This window comes from Eubalaena glacialis, chromosome 4 (genome assembly GCF_028564815.1).
Source record: "Eubalaena glacialis isolate mEubGla1 chromosome 4, mEubGla1.1.hap2.+ XY, whole genome shotgun sequence".
NCBI lineage: Eukaryota > Metazoa > Chordata > Mammalia > Artiodactyla > Balaenidae > Eubalaena > Eubalaena glacialis.
In genome coordinates this window covers 53376667-53389248 of record NC_083719.1, presented here as the reverse complement: position 1 = coordinate 53389248, position 12582 = coordinate 53376667, and the positions used below count along the sequence as shown (strand labels likewise).

The 12582-nt window shown below is 37.0% G+C and overlaps 1 protein-coding gene across 4 annotated transcripts in view; it reads right to left on the bottom strand.

Moving 5' to 3' along the window:
* The window catches only part of MAST4 (microtubule associated serine/threonine kinase family member 4), a 563146-nt gene that overhangs the window by 244195 nt on the left and 306369 nt on the right, over window positions 1-12582 (bottom strand). For 2 of the 4 annotated variants that reach the window (XM_061189315.1, XM_061189317.1), the window contains one exon: window positions 8795-8830. The exons of the other annotated variants lie outside the window; for them this stretch is intronic. In XM_061189315.1, coding sequence (XP_061045298.1) covers window positions 8795-8830 — 36 coding nt within the window. The remainder of the gene's footprint in view (window positions 1-8794; window positions 8831-12582) is intronic. 4 annotated transcript variants of the gene reach the window in all.

Below are 12582 nucleotides of genomic sequence, written 5' to 3'. Positions count from 1 at the left end.
ATTACGTGGCGTGGCTGAAGCATCTTCACCCACCTTGCTGGCCCAGGCACAACGCTTCCTTTCTCTCAAGCATCCACCTCCTGTGTGGGCCTCAGGTGGCTTCTCAAGGCCCTTAGTTTTCAGCCACCATCATTTACATACTTGGGGCTCCAGCCCTGCGGGTTCCAGGAATACTCACTGACGGCTGGGGTAAGAGTGAGTATTCCCCGCCTAATAGGGCCTCCCCACTCCCAACAAGGATCATTCACCACTATGCAAGATAATGTGAAATCAGGCCTTGCTAAACAGAGTACCTGTGTTTCAAACTCTGTGCCCATGACAGAACTGCGTGGAGACGCAACTGCCTCTGGCTTAATGTAGAAACAACTGTCTGAGCCAAAGCAGAGTGAGGGTAAAGGATCAAGCAGCAAGAGGCATTGCAGTCACTCACTTCTGAGGATTCAACCATCTCAGTGTACTCTGCTTGTCAAGATCTCTCAAACACGTTTCTCTGCTTCCGTAACACCTGTCCTTTCTTTCCTTCTCCTGGCCTTTTCACCACAGGATCTGTCTGGACGACGCTGGGAATGGCAGGGGCTGAAAAAGCTGTGAAGAAAGCTAAATCTTTCAATGATACAAGTGACCTGGGGGAAATCTCCCTTCTATGCATAGCCACTCTCTATCTTTTACTGTTTTTAATACAAAATCTATGAAGGGAATAACAGAATGAACATCTATATCACCTGAATATCACCTAATCAACTTGATAAATCAAACACCATTGAAACCCTCAGCACCCCTTCCTGATCTGTTCCCCTCTCTCTTCCCAGAGGTAACCACCAACATGAATTTGTTTCTTATTCTCATGCAAGCCTTTATACTTTTACTACAAAAACAACCCTCCTAAAATCAGAGTGCTCCGTGGTCACAGACCCACTGGTTACTTTTTTTAAAACTCTGTCTCTTTCCTTTCTTTCCCTCATCTAGAAAAAGACTAATTATCAGATAAATGTACTCAAACCATGGGGATCACAATTGTCAAGAGCTTAATCTGATTCCTGCCAACAAATATCTATTTTATTTACTGCATTACCTCCCCTCTCCCCTCAATAAAGCTGTGAGGTAGGGAGTTCAAGCCAGACCAAGAGGAAATACACTTTGAATAGTTATCTATTTCTGGCACTCCTCAATTCAAATTGGTAAACGGAAGCCTGTTTCACCTACGCTCAAAATTCTCTAACAAACCAAAACAAACAAATTAGAATTTAGGAGAAGAGTAATTGCACTCCTTTATACAGAGAACTGGAAAAACATGAAAACATTTATCAGTAATGAATCCATCACTCTTACCTGTTTTCATAAAAGACAAATGCAAACACAATAAAATAAAATTGCACTAGACTCAAATACATTAAGTGGAGGACCCAACATCTACCACCGTATTTGGAGCATGGCATATTCTTATTGGAAGTTGGAACAACTTAATGTAGGAATACAATAATTGCACAGTCAACTAACTAATGGGTTAGTCCATGAGAGTATTAAACAGTAAGGGAGGTACATGATTTTAAAACACACATAAAAATATTTATGAAACAACTGTTACATGCCAGGCATGGTTCTAGGCATGGAGGATATAGCAGGGAACAAAACTCCCTGGCCCTAGGGAACCTCCACCCCAGCAGGACAGCATGTGCAAAGTTACACTAATGACATATTCTGAGGAACTCTGGGAAACCCTCCCTGATCAATAAATCACTCTACAAATCACAACTTGGATAAAAATGGCCACAGTGCTGGTTTCTGGGGAAATCTTATAAAACCCCAAGTGTTAAAGCCAAGCAAAGAAAATCTGTTCTATTCCCTAAATGAATATAGCATCTCTTTGTTGACTAGTGGAACCTATGAAAATGTGTTGTTCAGAGTGATTTCCCACACATAAAAAGTAAGAGCTTTTCTGAACCTAAACAAATATCGCCAACAGCTGTAGAAAAAACGTTAATATTTGGAATTTTATAAAACGAATTACTGAGAGTAAGGAAGTGGGTCGGGAACCTAAACAATGATACATGACCATTAGAAACAGCCCAGCACTTAGCTCTCCTGGCTGTTTCTGTTGGAAGACACAGCAAATTTTGTGGGCAAGCAGGGCACTCAGCTCACATATGGCTGGTCTGCTCCAGAAAGTACTTTCCAGCTGGAAAGAAAATGGACTCCAAGAATCAATAAGCATCAAAGAATGAGGATTTAGAAGAAAGCCTAAAATACACTAAAATGCTGATGGGGACTCTCTCTACAAGGTGAGATTATGGATGAAAACTTTTCTTCTTCATACGTCTCTACTTTTCCACAATGGAAATAATCAGGAAAAATGCTTTATGATCTAAGAATTTTCACAGTAAAATAAAATGCTACCCCATTTCTTAAATGCTACAAGACTACAACACTGAAAACACCCGAAGGAAAAATTATTTAATGCATCAAAAGACACAAGTGAAAGCTAAATGCTCTGCTTTTTTAAAGTGTCTTTTCTGTAAGTGATAAGATACAGGGAAATTTTGAATGCCTTTTTTCCTGTGTTTACTAGTTCTTCCACAATGATTCCCTGCGTGATTGATAGAAGTATTGCTTAAATGATTATTTTCTACAAAGGCCAATTAGCCCTAACTTAATAAGATACTATAAATTCTACATTATTACTCAAAAAATAGACCACACTAATAGACCACATATCAGTTCATTCTCCAACAACAAGTCTCGGAAATGCCTCCTAGACTGAATTATTTCCCTCTTTGAAAGGATCCATGTAAGTTCAGAGAGGTCAGAATGTACAAACTCTTCTGAAATTAGCTATTTCAGCGGAACACAGGTCCCTGGTTCTCCACTGCTGCTACTCTGTGAGCAGATCAGCACCAAGTCTGATGAGTAAATGAAAGGACATGGTAACAGGGAGAAAATGGAGAGCGAGGTGGTTTGGTTTTTAAATCTCTTTCATATGACTTACACTGCAGGGTTAAAGTATTTCCTGATGATAGAAGCACAACTGAACTCAGGGCCAGCTACCTCTTTTACGACAGGTTTTTATGGCTCATCTTAAGATGAGCTCTTCCTTCCTTCTGCTCTGAACCCCATTTCCCAATAATCAAATGGTACGTTATGAAGCCAGAGAACAATTTGTTACATCTATGAATCCCTCTGCCTACAAGGCCAAGTTTCATCAGCACCCCTCTACCCCTGCTGCAAGCAACTTGAAATATATGACTGTGTTCTTAGGTTAAGGTCAGTGCTCTGGGTTACAAACATGGGCAGAATGATTTCTATATGGGCAACAAAAAAAGCAAGAGCTGGGGCATCCTCAATAGAGTCATTTACACTCTACAGAGAAGACGGATGAGTGGGAGTCGCCCCCAGGTGGGAGGCAATGGAAGCTTCGGGGCTCTCAGGAGGATGCAGTTCTAGGACCACAACCAAAAGAAGCCAAGAATGAGGGGATAACTTGAAATATGTGAGCCACAACCTTTGAAAGTACCTACAACCCTCAAGCACCTACTTCCCTCACTGGCCAGCTTCATTTCTTTTCGAGGCAGTCCTCCCAGTGGCTGGCTAGAGATTTTTTTCAGCCTTCATTTTGAAGGCTCCTGCTGCCAACACCTGTCTCAATTGTCACTGGCTGACCCCTAAAGACGGAGAGTGCGATTCCCCAATATTAATGGACCGCAAGAGGACAATTCTTTCTGCCAGGCTCACAATGGGTAGGAAAGCCTTCAACTACCTGGCATTTCTTTTAATCAGTTATACTGCTTTGGGGCTCATTTTACAAAGCCATCTGGCTTTGCAGACATCAATGCAAGGACTATGAAAAACCCTCACTTTTTACTGCGGCCCCAGAAAGGGGAGAAATCCACTTCAAAGTGTGTTAAGCTCCCAGGGTTCTGGTGTAGAAATTTCTCGCTCCGATTCTTCATTGTTCAGACATCCAAGGAGCCTAGCCATCTAGGACATAAAAGAATTCTTCTGAAAGCACCATGTAAAATAAAGTGTTTGTTCAGTCACAGTGTCCCTACAAATGTGATCTTATGCTCCATGGCAGGGTGTCTAAGAAGATGAAAATGAAGGGGTCTCAACAGAGCTCGTGGAAACCTGGTCAGATAAATGGGAGGTTGGGAGACATGAGCCGTCCTAAATTGGAGAACGCTGAGGTGCCCTCCTTCCTATGAATATTCCACTCATTCTCACAAAATGTTCCACACCTCAGTTTGGCATTAAGGAGAAATGCTTTGACTTTTTTTCTCACTACTGAATACAACTGCAATTATATTTAAAATATCTTTACTTTCTATTGCTTTGACAGGTTCACTTTTGAAGTTTTCTATTCATACATTTCAATAGTCCTATCCCTTTTTAAGAGACAGTGAGCTGGCTTTTAACAAATCCAATACTAGGAGAAGGGACCAATGGTATTTTTTTCTTTCTTTTTTTATTTTATTTTTTACAAAGAGTTATTTCATTCATCAGAATTTAAATGCCAGCAGAAACTACAAAACTCAAGGAGACTGACACATCAACATTTAGATGTATAAAAATACTATGGGGATTATTAACTAGCACCCAAATTTAATATACCATTTTAAAAAGTCATCCTCTGACATAACTAACCTGGAAGTTAAATGCAGCTGGAGGTTCATGTCATCAGCTCACAATAGGTTTCTAAAAAAAGAGGCAGTTATTTCTCTTTTGAGGAATGAGGGTCATTGACTACTGACCCAGTGGCTTCATGCAAATAAATGGAGCAGTCTCAACACATTTCTTAATGGCCAGAAGACCTGACAGCAGAAAGGACAAGTGCTTAGGTCACAATTACAGTTGATTTATAATTTCTGCAATGAGTCCAGGGGCAGGGTGGGTCTTCATTCCAAAGGAACCTTATCTTCTCTGGTGATAATACACCTGACTTCCAACAGACCTGTTCAAAGCGAAGCAATATGGAAGAAGTCTCATCCTTGCATTTGATCTGCTGCAGCAATATTTTGTTCTACCTCTTACATGTCGTAGGCTTAACATATTCTAACAGTGAATTAAGGCAAAATAAAGATAGGAAACTGGTGATATTGCATTTTGAGACAATTTAAGATAGTATCAACCACAGGAAGGTAGCATTTAACAAGGGTAACATTTTAACAAGAACAAGAAAATCGTATTAAATTAGAACAGTATTAAGTGAAGTTACATTTTACTGTGGCCATCTGTAACATTTACAAATCTTAAATTGATAATTAATGTGTGCAAAATATTTACCTTGATTCAGTTTCAATTTTTAGTTGTAAGACTTTTTTCATCTTTTAAAAGTACAATGTCACATAAGGTTATTTTACTTCAGTTTGATCTAGATTAAGAACACTTATGAATTAAGGTGGGTTCTGGCCCTAAGGAATATTGCTTTGAACATAATACCTAAAATATTTTTGGAGGTACATCATTGTTCTTTGGCCAACACAGTAATACCATCACTTGTTTAGTATCTTCATGTAAGGTGGAGAGGCTGAACATAACTTTAGTTGATTCACTTAAATCCACACATATGATTATTTTTACCCAATGCTTCAGTTGTGGGGCATTTCCTTACTCATTCCTTAAGTCCCGTGAACACATTTTAATTATTCTAGCGCTTATATCTTCCCAGTTTATCACTTAAAGTCCTTGAAATCACAGTGGCTTTTTGGCTATGATGGCACACTTGTGGCAACTAGAGTTCTTCTAGCTTCAAAAACAAAAAACTCTGTTTATTGCCTGTGGACTCTACTACAGCCACTCCAACCCCTGGTCACAAATGGTTATGTTTGTTTTACGAAAAAGGAGAAGTTCTCCATTCTAATTTAAACAATTCTATCTTCCAGAGTCTAAGCTTGGGCAGCCCTGGAGCAAATTAAAGGCTTAAATATTTGGCATATTATAAAAGAAACATCCCTTTATTATTAATCTTATGACATCCTTATTCATTGTTTACTTACTGTGATTTTTAAGTTCCTGTGATAGCCTACATATACTTAAAAACAACTTTATAATTAACAATACAGAATCTACACACATGCAGAATTATATTTAAAATATACTCTATATCTTTTTTTAAAATTAAAGTATAGTTGATTTACAATATTGTGTTAGTTTCAGGTGTACAGCAAAGTGATTCAGTTTATATATATATATATATATGCATTTATATGTATACATATACATAAATTCTTTTTCAGATTCTTTTCCATTATAAGTTATTACAAGATATATTCAATAAGCTTAATGGTAATTATAAGCTTGTTCAAAGGCTCATACTTAGCATTTCCTCTGTCACTTAAATTTCCACTATTGGCCAGCAGAAGTTCCTTCAGTTCTGTTCATCTCTTTAAAGCTCCACACACTATTGAAAGCATCCCTTCTCTTTAGCAAAAACAAAACAAAACCAACCAAAAACCAAAAAAAAACTGTTTTGAAACCAAAAAAAACTGTTTTGAAACCAAAAAAAACTGTTTTGAAACCAAAAAAACTTATCCCAACTGTAGCAGCCAGTTATGTTCCCTGTGCTATACAGTAAACCTTTGTTAATTTATATATTGTAGTATATATCTGTTAATCCCACACTCCTACTTTATCCCTCCCCCCTTTCCTCTTTGGTAACCATAATTTTGTTTTCTATGTCTGTGAGTCTATTTCTGTTTTGTAAGTAAGTTCATGTGTGTTATTGTTTAGATTCCACATGTAAGTGATATCATATAATATTTGATAAACATAAATATAAAAAGATACTTATGTTATCATCTTTGTCTATTTTGATGATGATTAAAACTTAAGTGCAGGAAACACAATTTGAGTTGGTCAAAATACAGCTTATTAGGAAACATGAGAAATGTGATACGCCTTTTATATAGTACAGTTTATATCATGTGTCAACCTTTGATAAAACATGATTGACTCATTTTTAAAAACATAATTATATTTTTCAAGTATATCACTCAATAATAATCTCAATACATTATTTCACCATTTCCTTTTTGGCTATAGAACAAATTAATGGCTTTTTTTCTAATTAACCAAGTAAACATGGGCAGAACCTACATGGGGATGTCCCTTTACTTTCATAAGCAAAATACAGACCTCATGTGTAAATGCATATGTGTTCATTGTATTGAGACAATATTACCATTATTTTTAATCACAAACAGTTTTAGAGTTTAGCTCAAATATTTCAAATGCCTTTAGAGAAATGTAAAGGTATTTATTACCTTAATACTATAACTAAAGTTTCCAAAAAAGCTATTAAGAATGTCAGGGAAAACAATTAAGTTAATATCACATTAATATAAACTTAATGTTAAGAATTGTCAAAAACATAAAGTATTAGACAACTTTACCCCAAATTTCGAATGTGACAATTTCTTAAGTCAACATTGTTTAAATTTTAGAAAAACCAAATCATAAAAGATTGCAAAACACATAGTTTACTATGCACTTCAGTTACAGTTCTTTGTTCACGTTATCATATTTACACACCCCTCAACCAATCCAGGTATGGGTATACTTTATAGTTCGTTACATAAGCAGCAATACAAATTATTTATAAGTTCACTTTAGCTTTATTACAATCTAATTTTTAGACAGATTAAAATATGTCATGCCTGCATCCCCGTTTTCACATCTTAGGGTAATTGTACAATTATCACAAAGTAAAGTCACATTTAAAGAACTAAAATTCACAGAAAAACCTTTAGGTTATCAATAAATATTTTGCAATTAGTAACATCAAGTAAAGAGATCCCCAAACTGAGAAATAATTTTTTGGCTTTATTTACATGTATTATTATATATTATCTTCAAAACATTTAAGATAAAACTCCGCATCTTTAACTTTTAAAATTTAACTTAACCAGATCAATATGAAACAAAAAATAAATGGCTAAAAACACCTATGAAAAGTGTGAAAAGCAGACCAGTGAGGGAGAACTTACCAGACATTAAAACTCACTAGAAGGCCACTGCATTCAAAACAAAATGGTGTTGGCACAGAAATAGAGATCAGAACAGAGAGGCCAGAAATAGATACAAATGTATATGGCATCTTTATATGTGACAAGGGTAACATTTCAATCCCATGAAAAATAAAGTTTCTCATAGTAACTAGGACTTAAGTAACTGGTTATCTAGGGGGATAAAAAAGGAAGAAAGAATCCTACCTCTTATCATGTACAAAACTTAAAACTGGAGTAAGATTTGAATGCTTTTAAAAATGGAGAAGAATATTTACAAGAATACTTGTATGACCATGGGATGGACAATACCATCCTAAGCAAAACAGATAATAGAAGCAATAAAGAAAAAGACAGACATAAATAATAACATAACATAATAATAACTAAGGATTTTCTTTTGGTAAAAGACATCATACACAGAGACAAGAACTATAAAGAACTATAAAGCTATATTTGCACATACGTAACGATAAAACACAATAAATACCTCCCAGAAATTGTGACGGGAAAACACTACCAAGTAGAAAAATGGGCAGTGAAAATAAATAGGAAATGAAGAAAAGGGAAATTCAAATGAACAATAAACATATGAAAATATATTTAACATCAGTGGCGGTCAGTGAAGAAAATGTAAATTAATGATCAGAGATAATAAGATTGGCAAGAATTAAAAGGAACAGTGGCATCCAATGCTGGTGAGAATGCAGGAAATGGGCATTCTTATGTGCAAACGTGATTTGCTATTCTTTTGGGGAAAAGAATCTAGAAATATATATTAAAATTAAAAATACACATACCGTTTGACCAAGCAATTCCACTTCTGGGAATCTATCCTATAGGGAAAAAAAAAGGACCAGTATGTAAGGACATAGGTACAAAGATGTTTACTGCAGCATTGTTTGTTGTGGGGCAGAGGAAGAGGAGGGACTGGGAATAACATGACTGCCCATTAATGAGGAAATGGTTAAATGAAATGTGGAATATCTATAATATAGAATATTACGTATTATTAAAAAGAATGGGATAAATCTGTAGAGAGTGACTTGGAAGGCTGATAAGGTGAGAAAAGCAAATTGAAGAGCGATACTTCCATTATGAGAACGGCAACAACCACCAGAAAACAATGGACGTGCAGACACTCACATGCACATGGAATAAGGAATGGAAGCACACAGACCAGGCTAACAATGGCCACCCAGGATTGGGAGTGGGCACAGGGCATGGAAGGGATGGGGATTATTTACTTCCTCCTAGTGTCTCTCTGTGCTGTTTCACTAGTTACTATGAACCCTATATTAATTTTACAACTTTCAGAATACATTTAAGAAAAAAATATTAGCTTTTATTAGTGGTAGTAGAGCAGAAGTACTTCCAGACATTCATCTGTAGTAAAATAGTAGCAATTAAATAAATAGTCCCTTCTTTGCTTATGCCAGTCACTGCAGTGTTCATTTTTGATGGCTTGCCCAATATCCATTCCGTCTCCCATATGTGTATCAGCCATGTGGTTTGGGTGGGGTTGACTCCACCCCATTCCCAGAAATTCCTGAATGGTCTAAGCCAGTTCTGTCCACCAGAAATACAATTTGGAGTCACACAATTTTAAATTTTCTAGTAGTCACAGTAACCATGAAAACTGCTGGCAGCCATCTATGAGCTAGGAAGGAAGCCTGCCCTGGGATGAGGGAGAGACTGGGTCCTTGTGTCGACACTGAACCTCTGGATCAACCCTTGCAAGAAGCCTGGACTTTTTAGTTACATTAGCTGGTAAATTTCCTTTATTTTTTTCAGCCACTTTGAGTTAGGTTTTCTATTACTTGCAATCAAATGTATTCCAGTTGATAAACTCATCTATGGACTAAACAAATACTTCCTTCTTAAGCGAAATAACTCAAATGTTCAACATTTCTTCATTTGCAGTCAAGGCATGCTTTTGTTAAACTAGCCTTACTTGATAACATCTTTAGGCAGCTTCTGAAAACGTGCCCAAAGAAGATTTCCAAAGACGAATTCCTGATCATGCAGGCTAACTCTGCATGGTTACCACTCAGAGTATTTCTCCTGAAGACAATACAGACATGAGGCGTCAGAGCAATCAATTAGCTCCACTCGTATTCCACCCTCTTTGCTGACCCTCCCTTTCTAGACCAGTGTGTCACACCTTTGGCACTATTAACATATTGGGTAGATAAGTCTTTGTTAGGGGGGGTGGTGTGTGGTTTCCTGTACACTGTAGGATGGCTAGCAGCATCCCTGGCCTCTCTCTACCCACTAAATGATAGGAGAAATCCCACCCCCCCAAGTAGTTGTGACAATCAAAAATGTCTCTAGACACTGTCAAATGTCTCCTTAGGGGACAAAATCACCTCTGGTTGAGAACCACTGTTCTAGACCAATAATTAGTTCTAATGTAGAACTGACCTGCATTGTTTTACCACATGATGGCCTACCCCCCGCCCCCCACGCAAGTGTCCCCTGCATCACAGTCTTTCCATGCATTATGGCCTTCTCCTCGACTAGACATGAATACGTGAACCTTGTCTGGCCATACTCTTCCTCCTCTAATCCCCACTTATGCTGAGCCTGAGCTCTCCACTGCAGGTCTTCTTTCTGGAAGAAATGTAGCTAGTCCCCTCTGACTTCAGCTTGACATCATTACCCGACCTGCTCCCTGAATCACCCACGCAGCCATTTCTTTGAGCTTCTCTGAGGGGATATTTGCTCATTTGTGGTCACTCATTCCTCAATTCAGCCTACCCCGGCTGGGTCAGCCACCTCCTCCATCAGTATATCGTGGGGGACAATTCCATCCCAGTCTCTCCACATTATATCAACTCACACATTATTCTCCCTAATTCATCCATAAGACTAAAGATAGGTTATAACCACTGGAAAATTCTTCATAGCTCCTCAAATTGATTGACAGATTTAATGCAATTCCAATAAAAATCTCAACAGGCTTTCTTGGATGGAAATTGATAAACTGATTCCAAAATTAAAGAACCTAGAATAGTCCAAACAATTTTGAAAAAAAAAAAAAAAAAAAGAACAAAGTTGGAAGATTAACACTATCTGATATCTGAACTTATTATAAATCTACAATAACCAAATCAGTGGGGTACTGATATAAGACAAACAGGCCGTGAACCAGAATAGAAAGTCTGTAGATAGACACCCATACATGGACAACCAATTTTCAACAAAACTACAAAGAAATTCAGCAGAGAAAGAACAGTCTGTTCAACAAATGGTGCTGGAACAATTAGATACCTGTATGCAAGAACATAAACTTCAATCCATATTTTACTCGTATACAAAATTAACTTAAAATAGATCATAGATGTAAAAATCTAAAAATTTAAGTCTAAAATTATAAATCTTATGGAAAGAAAAAGGAGAAAACTTTTGTGACCCTGAGTCAGGCAAAGATGGCTTAGATGCAACACCAAAACCATGAGCACTTACAGAACAAATTGATTATTTACACTTCATCAAAACTAAAAACTTTTGCTCTTTAATAGATGCTGTAAAGAGATTGAAAACACAAGCCACAAGCTGGGAGAAAACTTACCAGTCATGTATAACAGCTTTATTTATAATGGACCCAAACTATAAGCGACCAAAATGTTCATCACTAAGTGGATGGATTAATGGATAATCAAACTATGGTGCATCCATCAATAGGATATTACGTAGAAATAAAAGTAAGGAACTATTAACATACGCTACAATAGAGCTGAATCTCAAAATAATTATGTCAAGTGAAATAAACCAGACAAAAAAGGGTACGAACGGTATTGTTCCATTTATTTAAAATTTTAGGAAATGCAAACTAAACTCTAGGGATGGAAAAATATTAGTAACTGTCTGATTGGGCATGTGAGGGCTGGGAGGAGGTAGCAATTACAAATCGGTAAGAGCAAACTTCTGGAGGAGATGGATATTTCAATACCTTGACTATGGAGTCTGTTTCACAGGTGTGAATATATATATATGTCAATTTATGAAATTGTGTATTTTAAGTGCAATTTATGGTATGCCAATTATAGGTCAATCAAGCTTTTTTTTTTTTTTTTTAAAGGGGAGAGGGGAGCACTGTTAGATGTTGGGGAAAACATTAACTGTTAGACCATGTAGGGTTTTGCTGCTGTTGGGACAGCCTAAACTGGTTCATGCTACATGGGATTTCATGAGAGGAAGTGGTTTTGTTGTTTTAATTTCTTTTGTGGTTTAATACAAATAGAATTCACAATTCCTGGGTACTTAACATAATACAGCCTAGGTGATGTTAAACAGTAGATAAAAGGTCCATGGGTGGGAAGAGACTACACAGAGCCTTGAGAAGTACCAATCTGAACTATGTTTGCTTTAATTCTCCTTTTAAGTATCTCCCCATATAACCACCACCATCACCACCCCCGGTTGTGGTCTTAAAGATGTGTCCAACCAACATCTTCCAGCATAAAAAGAAATTAGAATAGAGCCAAGTGGCCTGAATTCTCAAAGATAATAATTAAGTAACATGCTTTTTAACAGATGTTTGATGACACTATTTTTCCCCATGATTCTACCAGAATCAACTGCA